General features: G+C 37.6%; 2 protein-coding genes across 7 annotated transcripts in view; both read right to left on the reverse strand.

Moving 5' to 3' along the window:
- Positions 1-1740: 1740 nt before the first annotated feature.
- On the reverse strand, positions 1741-3082 carry REP15 (RAB15 effector protein). The gene has a single exon (XM_058558600.1). The coding sequence runs from the start codon at positions 2808-2810 to the stop codon at positions 2100-2102; it is 711 nt and encodes a 236-aa protein (XP_058414583.1). The 5' UTR covers positions 2811-3082; the 3' UTR covers positions 1741-2099.
- Positions 3083-3478: 396 nt separating this feature from the next.
- PPFIBP1 (PPFIA binding protein 1) overlaps positions 3479-26895 on the reverse strand; it is a 166987-nt gene continuing 143570 nt past the window's right edge. For 4 of the 6 annotated variants that reach the window (XM_058558597.1, XM_058558593.1, XM_058558594.1 and 1 more), the window contains 16 exons: positions 23175-23290; positions 22536-22592; positions 21199-21259; positions 20795-20824; positions 18719-18890; positions 15917-16067; positions 15482-15610; positions 13869-14019; positions 13075-13186; positions 12585-12673; positions 9286-9408; positions 8630-8755; positions 7844-8032; positions 6392-6571; positions 5469-5534; positions 3479-5330 (listed from right to left, as the gene is read on the reverse strand). In XM_058558597.1, coding sequence (XP_058414580.1) covers positions 5244-5330; positions 5469-5534; positions 6392-6571; positions 7844-8032; positions 8630-8755; positions 9286-9408; positions 12585-12673; positions 13075-13186; positions 13869-14019; positions 15482-15610; positions 15917-16067; positions 18719-18890; positions 20795-20824; positions 21199-21259; positions 22536-22592; positions 23175-23290 — 1839 coding nt within the window. In that variant the 3' untranslated portion in view covers positions 3479-5243. Of the gene's footprint in view, positions 5331-5468; positions 5535-6391; positions 6572-7843; positions 8033-8629; positions 8756-9285; positions 9409-12584; positions 12674-13074; positions 13187-13868; positions 14020-15481; positions 15611-15916; positions 16068-18204; positions 18238-18718; positions 18891-20794; positions 20825-21198; positions 21260-22535; positions 22593-23174; positions 23291-26895 lie in introns of all 6 variants that reach the window. The other 2 variants (XM_058558598.1, XM_058558596.1) reach the window with 2 other exon arrangements.

The raw sequence follows: 26895 nt of genomic DNA on the forward strand, positions 1-26895 counted from the left end.
CTTCCAGCTGTTTATAACACGAATGCTTACAATATGTTCTAGACTCTTCAAAATTTTGGTAAGCTTACATTTTAGTATAGAAAATATTGTCACAGCATGGTCTCCTTTGAATTAGCTGAAGGCATTCGCATTTTACGGATGAAAAAACAGAGAGTTAAGCCACTAGATTCTGCTCTTAAAAGAACTGAGACTCAAATCCCCATCTGATTCCAAGTTGAATATTCTTTCTATTCTACCACGCCCCTTTCTTGATAGCTTATTCTATACAGCATTCCTGCAGACAGGGGTCACTATGTGCCAAGGAAACATTAATTGACTGGGTATTATAATCTTCCAGGCACATTCAAAATAAGAATAATTATTGCTTAACAACTTCAAGAGGTGTCTCCTGCACCTATTTGTGCCTGTTTCACTTTACCGAAGGCAAAGGGCTAAAATGCTTTTCTTGATCTTTTGGTTTCCTGGAATGAAGGAATGTCAAAGGCAAATTTATTTCTGCCCTTGTGTATATTCTTATTATTGAAGTTTGGAAATACAGGATTCTAACTGTGACATATTCAATATCCCCCACGCAATCAGCAGCAAATACTGTGTGCTTTACCTTCAACTGTTCCTCAATCTGACCTCTTCACCCCTCCTCCTCTACCACTTTGGTCCAGGACCCCTTTTTCTCTTGTCTGGATTACTATCACAGCTTCCTAGCTGTCCCCCTGGGCTCTGTGTCCACTCTTTTCACCCTATAATCTAGTCTCCACCCAGCAATCAAGTGAAGTTTTTAAAGTGTAAATCAGATCTACCTATTTGTCTCCCCATACCGCTAAGAATGAAATCCAGAGTCTTTACAACTAAGATCTGCTTGATCTGTTTGCTGGCTACTCCTCCTACCTCATCTTCTATCACTCTCCCCCTGGCTCCCTGCTCCATCCACGCTAGCCTGCTTTGCTATGCCTCAAACACATCAAATCCACTTCCATTTCAGGCCCTTTGTATTTGTACTTCCCCAAGCCCAGAACACTCTCTTCCAGATATCTGCACTGATGCTCTCTCTTCATTCAGATCTCTCGTCCATTCCCCCCTCCTCACTGAGGCCGTCCTTAACCATCCAATATAAAATAGCACCTCCTTCACTGTCTATTCTCTTACCCAGGTTTTATTTTTCTTTACAGCATCCCTGATATATTTTTTTAAATATGCATTTTAAATATATGTACATATCTTTGTTTATTGTCTGTCTTCTACCACTAAGAGGGAAACTCCCCAAGAGTAGGGACTTTGTTCTTTTTACTGCTGGATTGGCAGGGCACAGAACAGGGCCTAACAGGTAACAGGCATTTAGCAATCATGTGTCAATGTATCTATCCTCCGTTTACATTTTTAAGCATTTTTTGCTTCTACCCACCCAGGCTTTTACGCAAAGAAGGTTTTTATATGTGAACACGCTTTCCTTACTGCAAAGGCTAAACAAATGTTAATCATTATTACGAGGGATGGTTATATGGGTTACTGTGTTTAAATCGTAGGTAAAGCTAACACTCAAGCAGATTCCAAAGTGAATCCCACTAGGGTCCTCTGTGCAGAGGAAGCAGCTTGGGATGAAGCGGAAGTAAGGGCAGGGGTTAGAGGAAGAGAGGGGTGTGAGCTTTTGCTTAGGAGTCCTAAATTAAAACTGGTATTGCAAATGTAAGTAAACCTATTCTGTAGTCTTACCCACCGCCTCACTCTACCCACTTCCCACCCACAGCAGTAAAAACAGACTTTACACTTCAAGTGCTAGACTCATTATTTCAAACAAAGATACATTTTGTTCTTTTGGCAAATCAAACTTTAAGGGTGACTTTATTATCCTCTCCTATTATTGAATAAATAAATGAAAGATTAAGCTAAATTGCAAGTTTTCCCTGCAATATAGGCTAGTTTTTTTTTCCTTTCCATAATCATGACATTAATGTGTTTTGACCTGGGTGATCATTTCATTCCATGGGGGGAGGAAGAAGAGGGGGAATCCGTGCTGGGATGATGCGAGCGGATGAACATGCTTATCAGAATAAAGTATTTTTTTCTTTTCATCTTACAGGCCAGTCTCATCACACATATCCAGTTCAGAGGATGCTAATATAAACCTTGCCCACCTCTCTCAGCCCGTCTTTCTTACTCAGACAGTTTCCAAGCAGCTCTCTGATGGAGACACAATCTTCAGTTTCCAGGACGAATCGTGCCACAGCCTTCCCTCCTGGCAGATGGGTCCTCACTGTGTCCCTCTTGACACTGTCCAGGACAACTCCTCTGATGTCCTTTGGCTTTCCTGGCACACCAAAGATGATAAACAGGCCCAGACAATCCTCTCCTATCAAGTTGCAGAATTCTTCCAGCTTATCAAATCTACTTCTCTTCCTGGAAGACTCCTCTGCCCTGGATTCTGGATTGGAGAGGTCACAAGGCTTAGATTCCAGAGGAGGAAGGGAAGACATCTGCAGAGTCTGTACTGCCAGCTGAAGCCTTATTTGCTTATCGGCTCCCCAAAAGGTCCAAACCCAGTCGGCCCCAAACAGTAAGGCTTGGTGCTTGGTCATCTTGGTGGTAGTGAGCCACCCATCTACTCCCTTCTCCTGGCAGAAAGTGACGAAGTGGATTAAGAAGATCTCATTCAGCGTGTTTGAAGCTGGGCATAGATTGCTCTGAGGGGCTTCAAATCCCAGATACTCCTTCAGTTTCTCAGCTGCATGGATGATAGCTTCAGTGACCACTTCACAGATGCTGAGAGCCTCGTTGCTGTCCTTCAGAGCCAACTGTTGTGATGGTTTTTGCCCCATTTTCTCTGCACAAACATGAGAGCCTCATTCAGAATGACTTCTTTTTCAGAGTAAAAGTTTTGTAGTGCTGTCACATCTGATAATGGGGTCCCAGTGTTGTAACTCTACAGCTCCCTCGGTATAGCTAAGCATATATACACACACCTAAACAAACATGCGAGGTCTCCCTGTTTGCCAACTGGGTGTGTTGTATTCACACACACTCCTCCTGGTTTATTAAGTTAGAGACATTAACTTTCACAAAAAAACATCTGTTCTTCTCTAGTTATATTCACTCTACTTTTAATACTTGGTAATCTCCTCCAAGATGTTTCCTCTTTTCAAATTTTAGTTAAATTAAAAATAGTATTTAGTTCTTTGACGAACCATATACCTCTTTCTACAAGTAACTTCTTCAGCTGTGCAGGCAAGTCATTCCCTTTGTTTTTTCAATATCCCCTCTGCCACGATACTTCATCCCCCAGTTCTCAGCTGTCTATGTTTCCTTTCATACAAAAGTTTCTCAAAGGCCTCAAATTTGTATCTGTCAATACATGTTATAAACCCCACCCAAACAAATTTATGGGAGTTTGTGAATTGTAAAGAGTTTGTGTTATTGTTCTCTACATCAGACATAAACCCTGCTGGTTACTCTGAACAAAGGAAAATAAAGTAACAGACAATAAAAATATGAGGCAATTATCAATTGACTTTATTTCTTTTCATATGGTAATACCAGCAGTGTATAATATTTTGTAAATAAAATATATATCATCAAAAAAATTTTAACCTTATCACATATCATCAGTTATGTTACATTGTCCTGAATAAAGAATATTTGGCATCTATAACAGTCTCTGGGTATTTTTAACCAGGTTCAGATAACAAACTGTTTTTCAAATGGTGGCATATATTAACATTAAAATAAAACCCAAATACAATAGGAGTCCAATACAGTCACCAAATAATGGTAGGGAGCAAAAGATTATTATTAGCGTCAGATCATTTTAGGTATGAATAAATAGTAATTTAGTATTACAACTTCCTTGATGAAAAGCTTCATAACTTGCTGATAACTTGAAAGACCATACCACTGACATTCAAATATAGTTTATAAGCAAGTCCACTGGCATATATTGAACTGCCCACCCCTATGTGAATTTGTGAGAACCTGTCTTTACCACAGTTGGCTATCATGAGTAATGACGTAGTACTGAATAAAAAATAGAATATTTTTTCTAATGTCCCTAAAAAAATAATAAACAGTAACAGTTTTTGCTGCAGCTTTCTATATTCTTTATAAAGAATATTTGGGCCCTGTGCTACCAAAAAACATGAACTACATTTTATCATCACAATATAGCCATTATAAAACTAATTTTGCAGACTCAGAGTTATTGAACTCTGAGATAAAATGTTGAAACAAATATTCAGCTTTAAAAAAAATCTCATCCCTCGAAAGCCCGAGAAATGTACAATTAATAACATTAGGCAGACTGTTAGTATTTTGATGTAAGGATATATTTAGCAAAGAGGAAAATAAGAAATTTAATACTGTGAAGGTTTTTGTTTTGATTTTGTTTCTTCAGAAATTATTCTATAAATTTTGGGGGAGCTTCTGAATGCATTCAAGTTAATAGTATTTAAATTTTCCTCAAGTTCTTCCTATGAGGTAAAAGGATCCAAGATTAAGGTTGAAATTCTTAAAAAACTATTCAACAATTTTGCGATGTGTCATCAAAGAAGGAGTATTTAATATATACTAATTTAGTCTGAATGATCAACATTATTAAAATTCAGTTGTGGAGAAAGATCATCCTGACCTCTCCAAGAACCAGCTGGTATATGAAAATTTTGATCACTGTATTTTTTTTTTATGTGATCTTTTTACCATCTTCCTTAGGCCACAAAATAAAAGTTCTATTTTCTATGTACTAAATATTTACATATATTTAGAAAAATATATAAAAATAGCACAAAAGGAGGCAAGTGGAGGTGTGGCTGGCATTTAGTGGGCACAGTGAATGCTCAAAGAAATTCCACGTATTGATTTTGAAAGCATATAACGTCCTGCTTCGGTGGCTGCAGTGCCGTCACACTGATGTGACAAAATCATTCACATACTGGTTACTGCTTCTCAAACCCTCCATGCTGTGAACGTGAATGGAAACACTATGGTAAAATACTCATATTAAATGCAACACTTTAAATATAATATATCACAGATTTTTACATTAAATAGAGGAAAAACAATTATACTCTCTTTCACCAGTGTCTCATTTTTCATGGCAACTTCAGAATAGGCACGTATCCTCTGCTTTCCATTTCCACTTCTAAGTGAGCAGAAGCTGTACAATAAATGACATACAATCTGTTTCTTGTGGTATATACTGTGAATGTTTGAGAAATAAAGTGGAAAATGACGAATGGCTTCTAACGTTCATCTAGGTGCGGTCAAACGTTTGAGTCTTCGTCGGTAATGCTGGCACTGGGGGAACGGGCAGCAAAATCTTTAAACATGTCATCTTCCTTTAACATGTGCTGGAAAACAAGGAGACGGGGGTCACAGGGCGAGCCAAGACCTCAGAACTACACGTTCTTCATTATGCATGCGGTCCTTTGGGGTTCTTTTCAAAGATATTTTTAGAGTAACATTTTAAATTCATTTTACAAACTTACTGTCAGATTGTTGATGCCTTCAGAGAATGCACCTATCTGTCTCACTGTCCCTTCTGAATCTTCCATCTGTAAAGAGGACACCATAACATGACATACTTATTTGCATAATTTCAAGTGCAGCAAAATGAGCAAAAGTCTAAGAAGAAATAATGCAAGTGGTATTGAATGGGATAGGAGCAACAGAACACTTCTGATGATAGCTCCTCTCACTATGGCAATTGGAAATTAAAAGTTAGAAGAAACACTTTACTGGCACATCTAGCCTAATGCTCTGACATTGACAATGGCACCAAGGATTGCTGATTAGAAGGCAATATTCAGATCCATGACTTCATACTGAAAAGGCTACATAGTATGAGTTGTCCATTCTTTTTCTTTTTTTTTTTTGGCTGAGGAAGATTCACCCTGAGCTAACATCTGTTGCCAATCTTCCTCTTTTTGTATGTGAGTCACCACTACAGCAATGGCCACTGACAGACAAATGGTGTAGGTTCACGCCTGGGAACTGAACCTAGGTCGCCAAAGCAGAGCACGCTTAACTTAACCACTAGACCACGAGGGCTGGCCCTGTCCATTCCTCATGTGTTTTAATACACAGATTTCCTGCCAGTTTGGAATCTCAGCTCTTCTGTCTTGGATAAGTCACTTAACCTCTCTATGCCTCAGTTACCTTATCCCTAAAATGAGGATAACAATACTTTCTATGTTTTAGGATTAGCATGAATGTTAATATATGTAAGTGCTTAGGACAGTGCCTGGGATGTTGTAAGCAATCTTAACCGTTCACCCTTATTTTTTTATTATCTTTATTTTTAGGTATTTGAAGAAAACTTCTTTGACTAGTAGACAGAGTGCACAAAGTTTCCGTTTAGTATTTCAATGCTGGAAGGACTGTAAAATAGGTATACAGTGTTGCATTTTACCTGCTCTAACCGGTCCAAATCATCTTCGTCATATAGGCGCATGTCCAAACCAGATTTAAAGCCTTTCTTAGATGTACTTCCTGATGCCTGTCCCAAGTCCATTGGACAAACATATTCTTCCCCATCTTCCTGTTTCTTCTTTCTCAGGTTCCCAAAATTGCTGAAGGTAAGTTTCTTTGGCTTTAAAAGAAAAGCAAACAAAAACATCCAGGGATTTGATAAAATTCATATAACAAGGGACCAATAACATATATAATTTAATTATTCACTCCATCTATTGAGAAAAGCAACTGGATGATTATACTGATATAACAAAAACGAAGGCATCCTATGCATATGATTGATGCATCCAAATATGATAAATGATCCTTATTGTGAATCTCAGAAGATTAAGCCTGTTCTCCTTATTCACACCAACTAGCTGGGGAGTCACTGGGATAAGCAAAATATGCCAAGAGCCTTAGTTTTGATTAAACAGGACTTAATGCAATGAGCTTTCTCAGGGCTGAATCCAATTTTGCAAGGTTTTCCAATCTAAGATCAGCAAAAGAAAATGGTCCTTACTGTATTTTCTTTTTGGGTGAGGCTACGATTATCTTGCATGCCTGCTATGCTTCCATAACAGGACTGGTGACTGGCTAAAAGAATCCCTGCTCTTTTGGAGAAAGAACTTCTGGTGATACTTAGAAGAGAAACTCCGTCTTAGTCACTGGATAGTCCCCGAGACTATCTGTTCAGGAGATGGTGATCAGGCTGATGCCGAGAATTTAAATAGAACAGAATCTCTCAGAAGTTTCAAATCTGGCACACATTTTTTAAGGGAGAAAGAGAGCTCAAGAGAAAGTATCAGGCAGGCGGAGGAAAGAAAAAAAGAAGTTGGTACATATTTGTGAAGGAGCCAATAAACTCCATCTCCACATCAAGCTGGTTGAGATAACAGACTCAGCAGAGTGAATTAAAAGGAGAAAAAATAATCTGAATTTGGTATGATCCATGAATCCAGGTAAATCTGGAAATATCCATTCTTTGCTGGTCTACCCTGAATCATTTATTAAGTATCTTTTCCTAACTTGCAAGGTTGGTCAATTACAAGCCAGATCAGCTAAATCTGTATGAGAAGAAATTCTCCTCTTAGACTTGATTTATCCATAGGACAACTACAATCAATATTTGGGCCCAAGTCATGGGCTGTCTGCATAGGCAACGTATCGCTTACAGAAGCCAACACCATAATCATTATTACTGTTAACTCTAATAAAGTAAATGATTTGAGCAAAGATTCCTCCAGAAGGAAACCTTAAAAAGTGCATTTTCTTAATTACTCTTAAAGATGCATGTACCTTCAACCCACCCACAAAACTTAGTAAATCCCAGAAAATGGGATAGTCAGGTAACAGTCAAAACTGAGCCTTTGCCATAGGCAATTATTAAATGGTGCAAGCTTGAACCAACCTTCACTTTGGCAGTAGCTGTTAGGAGTACATAATCTGGCAACTCCATGGCATCACGCTTCTGGTGTTGGGCCTCAGCACCGATCAGAAGGTTGAAATGAGTGGCCAAATGTCTTCTCAACAGGGTCTTACTTGGTGGGATGTTCAATAACTGAGCCATTGTTTCTACATTAAAGCGAGGTTCTAGAACCTATAAGAGAAATTAAGATTGTTTAAGGCACCATATATCATACATGTCTGCATTGTGCTTTTTAATTTACAAAGCTCTTTCATTTAATTATCTCCAATGACCCTCTCAATAGCCCAGTGAGATAGACAGAGTATGGACTTTGATCTTCAGTTTACATATCTTTTCTTTATTTTGCCCCACCTAGTGAGAAGTAGAGCTAGTCCTGGCATCCAGTCATTACAAAGTTAGGGCTTCTACCTCTCTGAAGTGATACCTTTGGAGGCCAATTCCTTATGCAACATCAACGTGCAGAAATATAATCTGTAACTTGGCAGGGGTTTTAAAACATGAACATATGATAGCCAGTGGCCAGATGTTTTCCAACATAAAAGAGGACAACAAAAGAGAAATGAGTTTAAATCCGATCTAGGGTTATGTGATATAAATAAAAAACATAGAGAAAAAATACTCTGAAAGTAAAGATTCACTAGAAATAGTGTAGAAGGATTCAGTTAGAAGACTTTAGGATTATGACAAACAAACTGATAATATCCTATTCATTAGACTAATGGAAACAAAATGATAAGAAGTCAATTTTAAATTAAAACAGAGTTTTACCATGAGCCCACCATGGACACCACTGCCTCTAAGATTGGGGGCATATTCTGCCAGGTCCACAGAGCGCAGCCACTCCATCACTCGATGATTGGTCCACTGCTGAACCTCTGATGGGGTGATGCTATTCTATGGGAACAAACAACCACAAGAGCTTCAGTCATTGACTATGGGATTCCAAATATCAAACCTGTATGTTCTATCTAAAATGTCTGCCCCAAGGAGCAGAGTTAATCAACATCCCACTAAATGTTTAGGGAAAGGGTGAAAAGGTGTTTGCTAATTTGAATTCTCTTTTAAGAAATCTATGTCACAGAGTTTTAAGCTTTTTCGCACACTAATAAAGCTATGTTTTAGGAGAAGTCTTTATAGTGATATTTAACTCTGTGGCTTAAGGAGGCAGGAAAATAAAATACACCTGAGGAAAGGTAATTAAAAAATAATCCTTAGCTTCAGTTATACAGGTGGAACCATCATGGGGGGAAAGGAAGGAATATAGGAGAACATAGCCTAAGAAGTAAGTGAGGCTGGATTTGAGGCTCCGAGGGAACCAGAAGTTTTCCCTTGCAGGCTCCAAGAAGAAAGGGGTCTTAGATTCCACACAGACAGTCACATGCATGGAAAGTGCACGCTGTGTAAACCTCAGCCTCAGATGCTACCTCATCAGATGGCCGCCTCCGTAGACAGTTTGGTTCAAAGTTATTGATCCTCAGGACCTGGATGGCCCTTTTGATACTGAGATGATGTAGCACACTCACAACCTTCAAAGACAGTAAGTCATCCTGCAAAAAAGAACAAAAGAGGAGCTCACTGAGCTGGCCTAGCAGGAGGACCTTCTCAGGGGAATCTCAGAAAATGTAAATAAAAGTAGAAGAGCCCCTCTACCAATAGGCCCTGAGGGCTTGTCAGTGTTTTCAAAGCTTTTATTTAGTCCTAGAACCCTTTTTCCTACTCCAGTCAAAATCCTCTGCAGGACCCCAATATATAAGAAAACCAAAATTCATGTTGTTCCAACTGAAGCCGACTTCCACTTGTTTCTCTCTCTTCCAGACATTCTGAGATAGGATTGTGGCAACCCACAAAAAACACAGCTTGAACAGCACTCACTGAGTCATTACAAAACATGATTTGCTTTGATTTGATTTGATAAAGCAGAAAGCTATGAGCAAGCGATGTTCATTGACGATTGAGGCTTGGTTTTCTGAGCTAAGGCATATCACAATTTTGGGGAAAACAGAAGAATGCTCCTGTTATACTACCCCCACCCCCCAGCCTCAAGAAACTTCTAGTTCTAGATTATTATGCTTTATCTAGCAGACATTGTGAACAATTTTGGAAAAACTATGTCAATCAATGGAAAGGCTTTGGTGAGAGTTCAGAAGAGAAGAGAAATGAAGAAGTTACAAGTCACAACATATATTACCAGTCAATTCCTTCAAGGAGTAACTTTCAACCAGTCTGTAGTTATTGGGAACATTTCAAACATACCAAACACCAAAACAAATTATTTTAGAAGAAGGTGACTTGGGGAGTAGTGTCAAGATAAGCACCAGTCTACTTCCCAACACATCCAGATGATAAACAAGGAAAATGTACATTTTAGGCACACCTTACTGATAACACATTTCTGGTGGGGGGGAAAAAAAAGAAAAAAAATTAATCTATTATAGAAATATTTTTTAAATAAAAGTATTGGACAATCACTTTAAAGCCTTAAGGCTAATAACTGAGCAAAAATTATTTCCTGAATTTTTTCTGGATTAATTTCTTAAAGGTAGTGCCTTATGGTAAGTTAGAAAGAGCATTTAACATATTTTAATCTAAGATTGAGATGCCCATTCAAAAGATTCCCATGTGGGCTATTTTCAACTAAAGTTTATCAAATTAAAAAAAATCTAAATGCATAATATTTATAATGTAAATAAAATGTTAATTATTTTAGTTTAAGGGATTTTAAAAGTAGAGGACGTTTTCCTTTAAATCAAAACAGATTTTTTAGGGGGGTTAAAAACAACTTTTATTTTTAAGTAATTTTAGATTTATAGAAGAGTTGCCAAAGATAGTACATAGAGTTCCCTAAACCCTTCACCCAGCTTCCCCTAATGTTAACATCTTATATGACCAAGATATAGTCATCAAAACTAAGAAATTAACACAAACAATAATAAAATTTAACTGAACTACAGACTTTATTCAGATTTCACCAGTTTTTCTACTAGGTCCTTTTTCTGTTCTAGGATCCAATCCAGGATACCACATTAAAGGAGACTTTTTGTGACTTAGGACTTACGGGGTCAAATTTCCTAAGGTAATTCATTCTTTTATAGCCATGAAAGTTATACATATGCTTTTTATGATTTTAAGCCTGAATTTGCTTACACTTCCACGGAAACATACGTATACCTAGATAGGCAGGCAAATATTTACTGAATTTGTTCCAGGCAGACTAATGAGCTATTAAGAGCAGGGATCTGGAAACAGTCCAGGTTCAAAGGCTCTATGACTTTCTACGACTTTCTAACTGTGGAAACTTGGTTGAGTTACCCAATTTCTCGAGTCCTTCATTTCCTCATCTGAAAACTGGAGATCATAAGAGTGCTAACTCAAGGGCTGCTGGGACTTGAGTATGAATATGAGTAAAGTGCTTGAAAGAGTGCCTGAGGGCCGGCCCTGTGGCTTAGCGGTTAAGTGCGCACGCTCCGCTACTGGCGGCCCGGGTTTGGATCCCGGGCGTGCACCAACGCACCGCTTCTCCAGCCATGCTGAGGCCGCATCTCACATACAGCAACTAGAAGGATGTGCAGCTATGACATACAACTATCTACTGGGGCTTTGGGGAAAAAAAGGAGGAGGATTGGCAATAGATGTTAGCTCAGAGCCGGTCTTCCTCAGCAAAAAGAGGAGGATTAGCATGGATGTTAGCTCAGGGCTGATCTTCCTCAAAAAAAAAAAAAAAAGAAAAAAAGAAAGAGTGCCTGACATACAGTAATTGTGCAACATACCACATGCTAGCATTATTACATGCAGGTTTACACGTGTGCCCATCAAGACACGGACTTTGGTTCAATGACAGAGAAGAAAACAAACCCCATGGGGTCAAATCCAGATTTCTCTGATATTGAAAAATTCCTATTTAAGTTAGCTGTTCGAAACTTTCAACTTATTTAAAGAAGATACTTGTGGTAGTTGGATCCATAGCCTAGCTCCCCAAAGGCCATTTAAATACAAGTATCTTAGGTAGAACACGAATGGTACTATGGAATCTAGAACAAGTTCTCCTGGAATCCATTTCTCCCCACTCTTATAAAGTAGGGAAAAGCCCTTCTACTGAGCGGTTGGAAGGCTAGAAATATGAAACAATAATGAAGGAAACAGAGTGAAAGTCTCCCTTTCCCTGCTTCTTCTCTACCCTAGTGACTCCTGCCCTAGCAGAACTGGGCTGAAGTAAGAAGGGTGAAAGGTTTCAGGTAACAGTTCTCAAAAGTGGAAGGGAAGAGAGAAGACGAGGCCCTGTGGCTGTCAAGTCAGAAGGGTAGCCTCTTCTGAGTGGTCACTGCACATAGGAATATACAACTTCGAAATTGCCAGAGCTTCAAAACTCTACATTCTCTCTATTGTTTAAACATCTTTATGAGATATAATTCACATACCATAAGATCCACCCATTCAAAGTGTACACTTCAATGTCTACATTGTTGAATACATAAAATCAACTTTCCGGATAGCTTAGTATAAATTCAGTTTCATGTAGCTTAAATCAGGGTTTCAAATTTTCCCAACGCTATTGCAATCACCAGATCCTACAACTTCAACCTAACAGGAAATATTCCCACTCCACTGCTCGAGTTAAAGCAACCTCTGGTGGAATCATTGCGAAACACCGTATTTTCCTTACTGTATTTCTGGATTTTTTTTTTTTTAATTTTACTTCTCCAAATCCCAGGAATGAATCACTTACAACAGTCATGTAATGGAGCATTCGACCATCTACTCGTCCTTCATCAAACTGGGTCTTGTACTGGGGAAGACCAATATCATCCAACCATCCTAAAGGAGGGAAATCAGTGTCATTACAAGCCACAGAACACCTGTTCTTGTGATTAAAAAGAAAAAGCAGGGCCAGCCTGGTGGCGTAGTGGTTAAGTTTGCCTGTTCTGCTTCGGCGGCCCGGGGTTCGCTGGTTCAGATCCTGGGCGTGGACCCACTCACTGTTCATCAAGCCATGCTGAGGCGGTGTCCCATACAGAAGAACTACAACTGTACAACTATGATACACAACTATGTACTGGGGCTTTGGGGAGGAAAAAAAAAAAAAAGAGGAAGATTGGCAACAGATGTTAGCACAGGGCCAATCTTCCTCAAAAAATAAAAAATAAAGAAAAAGAAAAAGTAGCACTCTTGCTCTCTCTCTATTCATTCATTCATTCATGAATTTAAAAACCTCTTACTAGTGACCCAGTTGAAATCCAGCTTTCCGTGATTGGTTTCTTCTTCGGATCCCAGGGCTTGCAGTGCCAGCTGGAGTTTCTTTCGATGAAGTGAATGCTTGATTCCAAGTTCCTGAAATAATAAACAGAAACTTTGGCTTTATAATTCTGCCAACATGGACTAGACGCCACTGGCAAAAGATGCAAATTCCTCCAAAATGAAGCTAGAATTAAAGACCCAATAATTACATTAAATCAGAATACTAACTCAGCTAGTAAAATGTTACTGAACAGAAGGCTCCAGAAAGCCAAGACCACTACGGTTATTTCAGTGTTATGTTAGACATTCCCTATTAGGCTCATTCCTTTGCAAGATATGAACTGTAGCACAACAACAGGAATTCTACTCTTATTTTGTACTAAATGTTAAATAATTGGGAAGAAGTGTTAAATAACTGGACATAAAATATAGGACTTTTTTTTTTTCCTTTTGCAAAGTGAAGTTGAATTGCATATATTACATTGAGAAGATGAAACATTGATAAAGCCAAAAAACGATTTTGAGAAAAACGAGCTGAAGGTTTATTATGGTTATACAATTATTTTTCATTAAAATGCCCAGTTGCTTAAGTGTTCCATAAAGGAATCATTAAAACCGTGAGATAAAAGAAGCGTGAAGCAGGAAACACAAGCTTTTTCAAGAGCACTTACTGACTCCACCCACTCCCCTTTCTGGAGTACAAAACAATCCTATATTCATATTCTCTTTCTCTCTCTCAGTCTCCATTGTGTAAACAAAATAGAGAAGCAGTCACCTTCTCTAGATCCTGTTGAGATGCCTGCAAAAGCGTTTGGCCAGACGCAATCCAGTGCTTGCCAGAATTCAGGTAGGACCCCAAGCCCTGTTCCACAAGCCAATTGCAAACCTGCTCCTTGGTCCACTTGGCAAATGGCATATCCAAGTCACTACAGGAAAAGGAACAATTGCATGAAAAACAACTCAAAGACAATCTGTGGCTTATGATCAGGGTTGAACAATTATATATTCAACAGACATAGAAATTCACTGGTGATACAAAAGCTTAACTTTTAGTATATATTTGGAGGAAGAAGTGGTACTGGAGTTGAAAGTTACCTTGTAAGACCACAGTCTTTTCATTTCAAACACCACCACAAAACATTCATTGTGATTTAACAAGAACATGTTCTATAGAAGAAGACTGAATTGAACCAAGTCAAGTCATTGTATTAGATTCAATCAATGTTGTTTGAAGATTGAATTCCCAAACAGAAATACTGGGTCAGACTGAAAAAAAAAAAACTCAAGTCTAACTTGAATTAACTTTAGCGGACTTATGGTTTCTCTTCAGATGGTAATCAATGAGAAGAGGGCAATATACCATCATTGAGTATGGAAAAGCATAATCAAAGCAAATTTCTGTTTTCTTTTACTTGGAAACACAAATAATGTTCCTGTTTGAAAATAAAAAAAGTGAGATAAACATTCCTTTTTTTTTTTTAAAACAGCATAAGGAGGTCCTCTACTGTGTACAAAGAGAACATATGGCAAATGAGACTGTTCGGTATTTGAAGAAGGCCAGAGGGAATTTCCTCCTTGATGAAACTCATGCCCAGTCTTCCGCCTGGGTGGGAGGGAGCATGGTTAAAAGGTTTCTAGCCCATTGTCATTTTTGAAAGATTTAATATTAACGATTTGTGCCCTATGTTTGCCAACCCCACCTTTTATGCTTAGTAGGTCAGTGCAGTAACTCCAAACCAGCTCTAAACTGTGATAAGAGTGCAGGAAAAGTTCTTAAGAGTCTTAACAGATAAAACATTACCTGGTCTTGATAAATTTAAGAATTCTGATAGAATTTCTGTCTTTAAGTGCTTTCACAGGCTCCATTAATTGCTGATATATACTTAATATATATTAACTCATTTAATCTTCACAATCACCTTTTGGGGTAGGTACTTGTTATTACTATGAGAAACAGAGGCATGGAGCATGGAAGTAGTTGCTCAAGGTCACCCAGCTTGTAAGAAGTAGTAAGGCCAGAAATCAGATCCAAGGAGTCTGACTCTAGAAACTACTCTTAACTACTATGTTATCCCATCTTTCCAGGGCTACGCTTATAACTATTTTCTATGTACAGTTTAAGTCCAAGAGCCATTCTAGTACAGCTGTTGCTGACACTTCAGCTCTAGCTCCTCGTCTACCTCACAGAGCCCTCACCTTCTGTAGAGTTGTTCACCAACCACTGCTAAATTGCACTGCTCTAATGATGACGGACGCTCCCACTGGGCATGGAAGTAAGCAATGGCTTCAATTTGTGTAACCCGGGGACAATACTAACATTGCAGGTGCTCATGAGGCCTTGACACTTGGGGTAGAGATGCAAAAGTCCATTAATTGGGCTGTTCTTACCTGTTAGTTTGTCCCAAATCTCTAGACCAACCCAATCGGGGCCCTGCAGTTGCCCTTGTCCCTCCTCTTTTGAATTCAGGCTCAGACATATCTTCTGGGTTGAATGTAGTTGATTGACTTCTCCTAAGTCTGAACAGCAGACACAATACACATTGCTTTGTATTAGAACTGAGGAGGCCTTAGAGTCTAAAGTTAATCAGAACATTTTTAACTAGTGCATACATTGGAACTACTCTTTCTTGTATGTCATTAAAGTAGACATTTGGATTTAAACTCTAACAGAGATCCAATGAGTTAATGAATCACAAATCACAATCTTCCTTCCGTAAGAGGAACACAAATGCCTTTCAATTTCGTACCCGTTTTCAGCCAATTTTACATTTATTCCCACATTTGAGCACCTTATAAGACAAAGCCCACTCCACTTGTTCTTACTTTCCAAAGAGTTTCATGATGCCTCTGGATTTCTTTTTGGAATCTGGTGATGGTGGAGACATCTGGAAAGGACTGCTCCCCTGTGCATCTTTTGGCCGAGAAGATATACCAGCCAGATCTAGGTGCTCGGCTGTCTCCTTTTCTGTTTCAGCTATTCCAGGACAGAATACAAACTTGATGAATTTTAAAATATGGAATGAACATGACTAGATGTTAACCTTCTTGGCTTTAGCAACCGTTAAGAATTCTTCTGTTGGTCTATAAATCAGTGATTTACAAAGAGCACCCTGCAAATATTAAAAATGGAACACAAATGTATGTTCTACTCTATGGTCTCTTGTGTAAAGTTAACTATTTTACAAATTACAACCCCTTTGAGATTCAAAGGTGTGATAGGATTGCCATATTCTTTCCTTGAGTGATTTGAGTTCATAAAGAAATTATCCTCAACCTTGCTGTACCACTTGGTACTGTTGAGTATCTCCTACATCCTTCGAAATCATCATCTCCTTCAGCTTCTTGTCACGACACTCTAGTATACCTGTCATCTGATAGTTCTTTCTTTGCTGTAGCACCCGTTTTCCCCCTCTACTCTATTCCAAGATTCTGTTCTAAGTTCCCTCCGCAGAATCTCTTGACAAGCTCATCCACTCTACGCTCAGCACTAAATGATGGCTTCACTTGTTTATAAACATTTGGCATCAAAATCTCTGGGCCTAATCACTCTCCCCAGCTTCAGTATTCGAATGCTGTGTATATTCCCAGTTCGGTATGCCAGGGACATCTTGGACTCAACAAATCCATCCAGTATTTCTGAGCGTCTTCCCTTAAATTTTATTATTTAATCTTTCAATAATACTAATTAATATTTTACCTGTTACTCCAGTTCAAACTCTTTGACATTTTCTTTTCATTCTTTCCTTTCCTTTGGCATTTACATCAAATCACTTACCAAATTCTGACAATTCTTTATTCAAGAAATTTATTCCTGTTTATAACTTGTTATGTCCTAGACACTGAGAGAATAAACTAGATATGCATAAATTCTTCTTTTGTTGCCTGTTGATTTTGCCTTAAAAGAATAACATCCAAATTTGCTACTTCCAGATCTTCCAGCATTAATTATCTTAGTTCTTTTAGCTGTTCCTTAATGGATGATCCCACACTAGCAAACACAAGGGCTACTGTTCCCACAACGTGAGATTGTACACTTTTATAGAGAAAAGTAAAATTTGTATAAAAATCACAGGAACAGTGTTTCAGTCAGATATAAAAGTTGCAAAAGTTGACTTTTCTACAAAGCAGAGCTGTGATTATAGGTTATAATAAGCAGCATTTGCCTCTTAGCATTGATAATACATTTCCTCTGAGAAAGATGCAAAAATATTTGAAAATGGTTGTCTGAATAGATCCGTTTATTTTATTCATCCAGAGTTCATTCCAGACATTTAAGGCTACAAAGAGAGAGAAGTCACCTTTGCTGTTCTCCGTAAATATGATAGATACGTGGATATCTATACAAGGTAATAGAAGCTACTGGGAAAACCCAAAGGAACGTTTCCATTCAAACCCTGTAGCCATGATGAGTATAGGTGTCCCTGAAAATGTTGCCTAGCTCACCCTCATTTTAAAAGCATCTTACTTTTATTTTGAGGATTTTTTTTCCCTACTGCACCTTACCCTTTAAAGAGGAAAAGTGAGCTTCCTCTCCCCTAAAATCACTTCAGGGGCAACTCCTCCAATAATACATAAAGTTACTTCTGTCATCACTAAATGTCACCTCCATCTTCAAAGCAATAAAATGTCCAAAGAATGTTCCCCTGAGAGAAGTTAAGTCTAAAACGATCATTTTCAATGTCTTCCACAGACCTCTCTATTTGGCTAAAAACTTCTTTTTGGAGGCTGGGAAAAATGTAAACATGGAGAAGGCATTGCAAGGACCTCAAAGTTAGTGTGAGATGATATGCACTTCAGGGGTGAAAGAGCTGGAATTTACAATGCCAGGACATTGCTGCCCTGCCCTCTGAGGGGCGCTGTGCACTTCTAGGGCCTCTCAGAGCTATTCGCAAGGTGTCATTAGCATTGGTTAAAACAGCTTTAGGCTTGGAAGCAAAGGCTCTGCAGAGGGTCCTTTTTAAAGCAAAAGGTGGAAGGAACACTCTGAAGTAGAGAACTACATTTTCTGACTGCCGCCAGCTTGCTTTCTAGAGATCACAGATGCCAAGAGCAGGGATTAGCTTGGTTGGGAGCACAGCGCTGGCGAGGGCTGGCATGCAGGGGTACGATACCTAAGGTGGGTGCACTGGCACTTCGTTTACGATCTTCAGATATCCCAACAACGCACACAATCACACGCAGCCCAATGGAGAGAACACAGGGGAATGACAAAATGAACACAGATCAAACTCCTACTCACAAAATACACACAATGGGAGAGGAGGCAAGCACCGCACTGTGCTTCCAATGTTACACACAGACCCCCCTAGCAGTGCAATATGGGGTTAATTATGCACTTTCAAAACAGATGGGAAGCTGTTTATAATGAAGTCAGAGAGAATCACAGTGTTAGGGCCTTTCTCTAGGTTTACACCCCAGAACAGAGAGCATGGTGAGAGTCTACACAGAGCTATCTTCACACCACTGAATTAAACCCATGGAAGCATTTTTTGCTAACTTTTCCCCCCAAGTCATTCACCTTCATTTCTAAGAGAAATGTATAAACAGATGAATAAGGGAAGGGAAGAGATGGATCTTTTCCTCATTCTGAAAGAATTAAGGCCAAGGCATTTGGGCCATACTTACCCAAGTTTGGTGCACTTGCTGTCCTCTTGTTACTTTTTATTTTAAAAAAGCCACGACCAAAGGAAGATCTGGCTTTTCGAGTGCCAAAGGGGTTGTCATCCATGGAGGCATCGTGTCCCGGGGCTTTGGGAGGGAGGCTCCCAAATGGGCTGCTTTCTCCTGGAGCTTTATCCTGAGAGAGAAGTAATTACAAATGAAACACAGCACTAATGCGTATAATTAGTACATGCTGGGTGCAATACTAAATATGTTACACAATGTGACTTTATTTAAAAGAATGAGTGAACTAACAAATTGATTATGAATGTCAAATTCCATATTAGAAGTTAAAAAAGTCAATTCTGAAAGCTACTTGAGAAACAACAACAGCAGCAGCAACAACAGAAACATGTTCATCCCTAACCTGTAATCCATGTGATTAGAACTTTAAATATTAGGATAGACATAGAAATTCTCAAATTTTATTTTAATTTTATTTGCCTCATTCCCCCAAAGACATGGAGATATTACATAACTAGAACAGTAGTAGATTTCTTACTTTTCTAACAATGAGGACATAGATTTGGCTCTCACACAGTTCACAGTCTTTATAATATGAGTACATCAATAGATCTTCAATATAATATAACTATTCTACAAAGTAGGCATTAGTCCCAAGCTTCTATACCAGTAATATAAGGAGACTCTCCTCAATCTTCTCAAAGAATTAATAATAAAATGAAGTCACAATCAGTAACTGTTTAAAAAATTTTTTGAAATGGGATTCTGTGATATATTCATATCTCACCTGTGAGTTACCAAACATGGATCACCTATTTTCAAAGACTTTGATACATTCAGAGACACTTAACATTAAAACTAAACTTGCTATAATTAAAATCTTCTTGGCTGATTCAGAAGCCACTTCAGCTGTCTACAATATGTAAAGGTCTGTAAAAAGAACTTCAATTGTGAGTAAATTACGCTTTTAAATATAGCTTATTTTTGAGCTTTCTGGTTAGTTGAATTGGCAATTATAGTCACATGGTCTGTTATATTGTATTAGTATTATACAAGGAGGCTTTTGTTTGCATGTTCTCATTTCTCTAACATCTCTTGCCCTCTGTTTCTTGTTTTGCAGAGGTGGAGAGAAGGGTGGGGGGGATACAGGCTTTTAAGGCAGTTATTTTACTTCACATATCTACTGCTTATAGCAACTAAAAATTTAGAGCATTATTATCTACGTCTCAATGCTGATGTCAAAATTATTTAACCATCTATTGAACTGGCAGGACAAAAAGAACAGAGGATGATTTTAATTACAGCTGTGTCCACTGTCTCTGCTTCGTCAGTTATACCTACATCATGACTCAAGGCACTAAGAGCCAACAGTCAAGAGACTGCATCAGGAAGTAGCCTGTCTACCAGACTGTAACCTTTACAAAGTTAATGTTAATGATCGAAAATCAGAGGACAGAAGAACCAGAGACCCTGTTGATGTCTTTAAAATTCCCCAAATGTTTGCTGCAGATGGACAGTGGTTATATAAAATAAACTGCCGGCAATCTAAGAGGGGCTTTTTGTGGAGTCTAAGGAAGCCCAGTTATGATCATTATGGTCATCAAATAGCATGACTGAGAGTTTGGGGTTTTGTTTCTGTTTTTTCAATAATTTATCGAGGAGGTGAAATTTATATAACATAAAAGTAACTATTTTAAAGTGAACAATTCAGTGGCATTTAGTACCTTCACAATGTTGTGCAACCACCATCTCTATCTAGTTCCAAAACATTTCCATCATTCTAAAGTAAAACTTCGTACCCATTAAGCAGTTTCTCCCCATTCCTCTCTCCTCTACCCCTGGCAACCACCAATCTGTGTTCGGTCTCTGTGAATGTATCCATTCTGGATATTTCACATAAGTGGAATCATATAATATGTGATCTTTTGTGTCTGCCTTTCTTCATGTAGCATGTTTTGGAGGTTCTGAGAAGTTTTGGTTTATTGGAGACATTGAAGCAATCTTATGTATTAGAAGTCTAATAGATATATTGGAATCCTAAATATTTTTACGTTGTAATCTGGACATAAAAATTACCTCTGAAGGCTTCTGAATAGACTCCTTTTCCTGTTCAAAACAACAACAAAATTTAAGGTTGTTACAGGAATCCTTTATATATTCAGAATTTGTCACTTATAATTCCATAACTTAAAATAAATTTACATCTATTTCTAAGCTACAAAATCTCAGTTTCATTTATTTTTTATAAGGTTTTTTTTTTTTAATAAGGTTTTATTAGTCTCCATTTTTGGTTTTACATACTACTTTCAGTCCTCCATGTTCATACTTCTTAATATTTACCATTAACTGTGGTATCTAATAACTTTCCTTTAGAGAAACCACAAGTTCTTCTTAAGAGTTTTATTTGCAAAATGGGAAAAGATGAAGACTCCTAAATATTTTCTTCTCCGGGTAACAGACAGAAAACACACAGAACCAACCCCATCTGGCGACTCCTTCTTCAGATTGCCCAGGCTGCTAGACTTCTGCAGACTTGAAGTCCTAAAGATAACAATAACGATAATTAGTATTAATAATAAGTGGCTCTGGTGTCACTGTGTCTAAGTAAAATATCTTGGTAAAAAACGAAAAGTGTGTGTGCGTTAAATCCTGATAATGAAAGAAAATCTGGATTCAGATTTTGTCACTCAAGTGCCTAACTAAATTATAACATTTAGTTCTTTCAAAAGCAGGGTGGTTAACCGTCCTGCCAGTAACTCTAAATGTCATGAACATGTCAAAATAGCTAGAAAAACACTCAGGACTATCTTCGTGATGTCAATATTTGAAAATAAACCAGTGTTTCCCATGGACTAGTGGTGCATTCTTGGCATGTATACATTTACACCAGAACTTTTTAAATACTTATGTACTATTTATATATAATCCCTCTAATTAAAATAAAGGATGAAAGTTTTATTTTTCAATTCACAAAGGAATCAATTTTCTGAGTCTGGCAAAGTATTTCATTTTATAGTTCTAATCAAAGCATAATGGAGGAATTCCTATTGCTGCCTAAAATAATCCATTTGCTCTCCTTGTGAAGCCAAAGTGACAGTGTAAACATCTGGAGAGATTTTCTTTTTCACATAATTAGCATATATAGAGCTAGTGTTACTCAAAGATTGAAGGCAGGAATATGTGACCAGCTTAAAAAGAGAGAAAAAAGCAACTTCTTTCCTCTAAGAAATAGAATAATATAATATACAAACATTTAAATACTTTAAAATACATTTCTCATGTATTTATGTATAAGTAAGTTGCTAGAAATATTGACTACCAAATAAAGTAAAAGATAATGGAGAGAAAAGAAAAGATCTCATCTTCGAGTACTGTTCTGAAAATAGATTTTCCTAATTTAATCCAGACTTTAACTTGGATAAACATAGATATTAGGTCAGCTTATTAAATTGAAAGTGCAAAAAACCACTGCAGGCTTTCCAGTCATCACATCATTTTCTGTGATTCTTTTCTGCTAGATTTGCATTCAAAATATGTCAGTACAAAAATGAAATTAAAAGTACTGCACTTCAAATGAAAACACATGAGGGAAGGCTAAAGCTCTGCAAAACCTGGCAGGAGATAATGGTAAATGAGCAAGTATTTATTTATTAATTCACAACCCCCACCCCTACCCCCACCCAATCATTACAGCTGCATTAATTTATTCAGGCCTCAGAGTCATCTGCTTTTAATACTGGTTACTGTTAGTGTAACATAAGCTTCCTCTCTCCCAAGTATCAATCACATTTTTCACATTCAATAAAATATAACTTACGAAAGACTATCACACAGTTGGGTTTCAACAGCAGCACCAAGGATTATTTTTCCATCACTAAAATATAAAAAAATTAGTATTTATGAGCTTCATTAAGAAAAGACCATATATATTCTAAGTGAACAGAATTGTAAAAAACAAAAAATTGTGTAAGGGAAGCTATTTCTATCTTTTAAAAAAATATTCTATTGTATTTTATTTGGTCTAATTGTAAGATTAGGCAGTTCATTTGGGAATATGTTCCCCCCACATTCTATTTGCCTATGAAGAAATTATTGTATCTTTGTCCTGTCTCCTTCACGGCCACGTTCCAAACAGCCTCAGGTGCACGACCGTCGCAATTCTGTTTGCAACCCTTTGATGGCCACCTGTGACCTAGGACATAAAATCCAAGTTTCCTAAAAGCCCTCTCTAACCTGACCACCACACCTCCCAGCCTCATCTCCAATTACTTCCTGCTTCACACCTTTTATTTCAATAATACAGAACTAATTATGGGTTCCTTGGCACGTGTCTTGCTGTTTCTTGCTTCTCTGGGTAAAAAATTATTGTCTGTAAATAAACGCAATGCACCCTTGCTTTTGGTTGATCTACTTTTCTGGACATTTATATTACAATGTTAGGTCATAAATAACATACTTCTCTTCAAATGAAATCTCTGGCTTAGGAGGCGATTTTGCTTTTTCAGAAGTTTCCAAGCCTTTAGATGCTGGCAATAATGAAGGGATCGAAACTTGCAAGATGCTGGTGTGGAACTGTAATATAATAATAAAAAGTCAAAAATCAATCCATCAAACAAACAAAACATAAGCCACAGAGCGACAAAAAATAAGATAATTAAACGGTCTATTGATAAAATTTCATACACGTGTTTAGAACTCTGTTCTTATATTTATAAAATGGTTTCAGGATATAAACATCTAGAAGTGTTAATCAGAGAAAATATTCTGGAGAAAGGTAATTTTTGAACTTGGTTCTGAATAAGACACTGTATATTGTGAATAAGATATAATAAATATCCTTAAATGAAACCATCAACAAAACAAAAAGACAACCTCCCAACTGGGAGAAAATATTTGCAAATCATATATCCAACAAAGGGTTAATTTCCAAAATATATAAAGAACTCATACAACTCAACAACATAAAAAGGAACAACTTGATCAAAACACGGGCAGAGGATATGAACAGACATTTTTCCAGAGAAGATATATGGATGGCCAACAGGCGCATGAAAAGATGTTCAACATCACTAATTATTAGGCAAATGCAAATCAAAACTACAATAAGATATCACCTCACACCCGTCAGAATGGCTATAATTAACAAGACAAGAAATAACAAATGTTGGAGAGGATGTGAGAAAAGGGAACTCTCATATACTGCTGGTGAGAATGCAAAACTGGTGCAGCCACTATGGAAAACAATATGGAGATTTATCAAAAAATTAAAAACAGAAATACCATATGACCCAGCTATCCCACTACTGAGTATTTATCCAAAGAACTTGAAATCAACAATTCAAAGAGATTTATGCACCCTTACGTTCACTGCAGCATTATTCACAATAGCCAAGACGTGGCAGCAACCTAAGTGCCCATCAACGGATGAATGGATAAAGAAGATGTGGTATATATACACAACAGAATGCTATGCAGCCATAAAAAAGACAAAATTGTGCCATTTGTGATAACATGGATGGACTTTGAGGGTATTATGCTAAGCGAAATAAGCCAGACAGAGAAAGACAAACATCACATGATTTCAGTCATATGTGGAAGACAAAACAATATGTGGAAAAGAAGAACAGATTAGGGGTTACCAGAGTGGAAGCGGGGGGAAGGCAAAAGGGGTAAAGGGGCACATATGTATGGTGACAGATAAAAACTAGACTATCGGTGGTGAACACGATACAGTCTATACAGAAACTGAAATATGATAATGTACACCTGAAATTTATACAATGTTATAAGCCAATATGACCTCAATAAAATAATTTAAAAAAAAAAACCCTTAGATAAGTTAATAGTAAATCCTAACAACTTTAAGCCCCGGTTGAAATCTTGGCTCTAATACACTTGCCAGTCACTTCACTGGACATAAGTTGTCTCCTCTGTAAAATGAGAATGACAATGCCTACCCTACAAGGTTGCAATGATTTAAGATGAGATTTGAGTAAAGTGTTTTGTAAACAAAGCACTATTTTCACTTTAATTTCTACTACTGGCCTAATATAGAACATTGGTCAAGTCAATTATTATTCTATATGCGAACAAGCTGAGCAACTTCAATTAACAGAATTGATGAAAAGTGTAATTAAAAAAAATTATAATGCACTTTATGGCTACACCACTTAAAACACTTTGCTTGATATTACCATTGCAGCAACAATGACAACAAAAAGCATAATACATTTTCTCAAACAAACGCCTTGTGTATGCTAAGGATGGACTCTGTGAGAGAATTTTTATACTCTGGTTTTCAATAACTTCTGATAACCATAAAGCAGTTAGATTGTGGGTCACAACAGGAACGAATAAATGAAACACTTGAAAACACAGTCCGGTTAAAAAAAATGAACAAAATTCGCCTCAGTGAACTCACTTCTGCAAGTCAACCAATCCGTGACAGCTCTTCACTTGTGAAAGGCAGCCAGTCTGGCAGGGACTCACACCAGTGAACAGGCTTCTAAATGCCAATCCATCAATAACAGTCTCACCTTCATAACCACATACAGCTGATGTCAACTCAGTCCTGCCTCTGCAAGTCCACCTGTCTCTGAGCTCCAAGCATCCTGAAAACCCTACATATAATCAGCTTGAAGAACACGTCCTTGACCAACGAAGTTCACTTATATTATTTAAATAAGCAATAAACTCAGCTTTGTTTTTTCAGTTTCAGTTATTGAGTGTCATCCTTGGACACTATAAAAGGTTATAAAATGTGATCATATTATTATAAAATAGGAGATTATTTCATTATCATTTTTTTTCAGTTTGCATACTTATGATTAATCCTAGGCAACTTATTTAGCCATCATCCCTGTTTCCTGAAGTTCTTGTATCTCTTTGGGTTCCTAATCATGAGAAACAATAGCTCCACTAGCAGACTGACCCATTTTCTTGACTTCCTTTCAAACTTTAGAACTTTAACTCCAACTTCAAATTGCCTGCTCAGCTTTTCTTTAAAAATGTGGCCGAATATCCTCAATCTTCAAATCATTCTATTCCAGACTAAAAACCTGTCATTAAGCTACAGTTCACATAGCAAAGTCTTTTTTTTTAAAGGATATGAGGTTATCGGGGTGTATCCTACATGTAAGAGGAGCCTCTCTCTATAAATGCAGCACACTCATTGGCTATCAAGCGTTATTTTTCCCTTCAACATAAACATATATTTAACATTTACTGAATTTTTCCCTCTAACATATTTTTTATTCCTTAACTAATTCCTTTCAATTTTATTGAGATATAACTGACATATAGCACTGTATACGTTTAAGGTATTGACATATATATTGCAAAATGATTACCACAATAAGTTTAGTTAACATCCATCACCTCATATAGATAGAAAGAAAAAAAAAAAAAAGAAAAAGAAAAAAATGTTTTTTCCCTTGTGATGAGAACTTTTAGGATCTACTCTTTTAGCAACTGTCAAACATACTATACCGCAGTGTTAACTAGTCATCACGTTGTACATTACATTCCCAGTACTTATTTATCTTATAATTGGAAGTTTGTATCTTGTGACCACCTTCATCCAATCCTCGGACCCACTAATTCTTTGTTAACGACATATTTTAGCTCTCTCTTACATTTAAGAGAGAAATGTTAATTGTTTTCTCCTTGAATTCATTTTCATTCCATTCAAATTTCATTTTGTTATGTAATTATCAGCAGCAGATATGAAAAGTACAGATGCTCTTTGGTTTCTTCCTACTAGCTATAATAAAACATTAGAGGAGAGATAACCAAAGAAGGAACTGTTAAATATAAGGGAGCCAAGACTGTTGAGTTTAAAAATAAAACTGTTTGGGCCGGCCCAATGGCGAAGTGGTTAAGTGCGCGTGCTCCTCTGCTGGTGGCCCGGGGTCAGATCCCAGGCACGCACCGATGCACCGCTTGTCAGGCCATGCTGTGGCGGCATCCCATATAAAGTGGAGGAAGATACGCACAGATGTTAGCCCAGGGCCAGTCTTCCTCAGCAAAAAGAGGAGGATTGGCATGGATGTTAGCTCAGGGCTGATCTTCCTCACACACAAAAAAAAACCACAAAAAACTGTTTCCCATGCCTAGTCTCTCTGGACAGCACATTACATTAAAATTAAGGAATGGTTGCAGGGTAAAGATGCAGCTCA

The sequence above is a fragment of the Diceros bicornis genome, chromosome 17 (genome assembly GCF_020826845.1).
Source record: "Diceros bicornis minor isolate mBicDic1 chromosome 17, mDicBic1.mat.cur, whole genome shotgun sequence".
Lineage (NCBI taxonomy): Eukaryota > Metazoa > Chordata > Mammalia > Perissodactyla > Rhinocerotidae > Diceros > Diceros bicornis.

What these genes read in the sequence shown, in the direction of transcription:
- REP15 (XM_058558600.1), bottom strand. Translation starts at nt 2,810, where the DNA reads ATGGGGCAAAAACCATCACAACAGTTGGCTCTGAAGGACAGCAACGAG.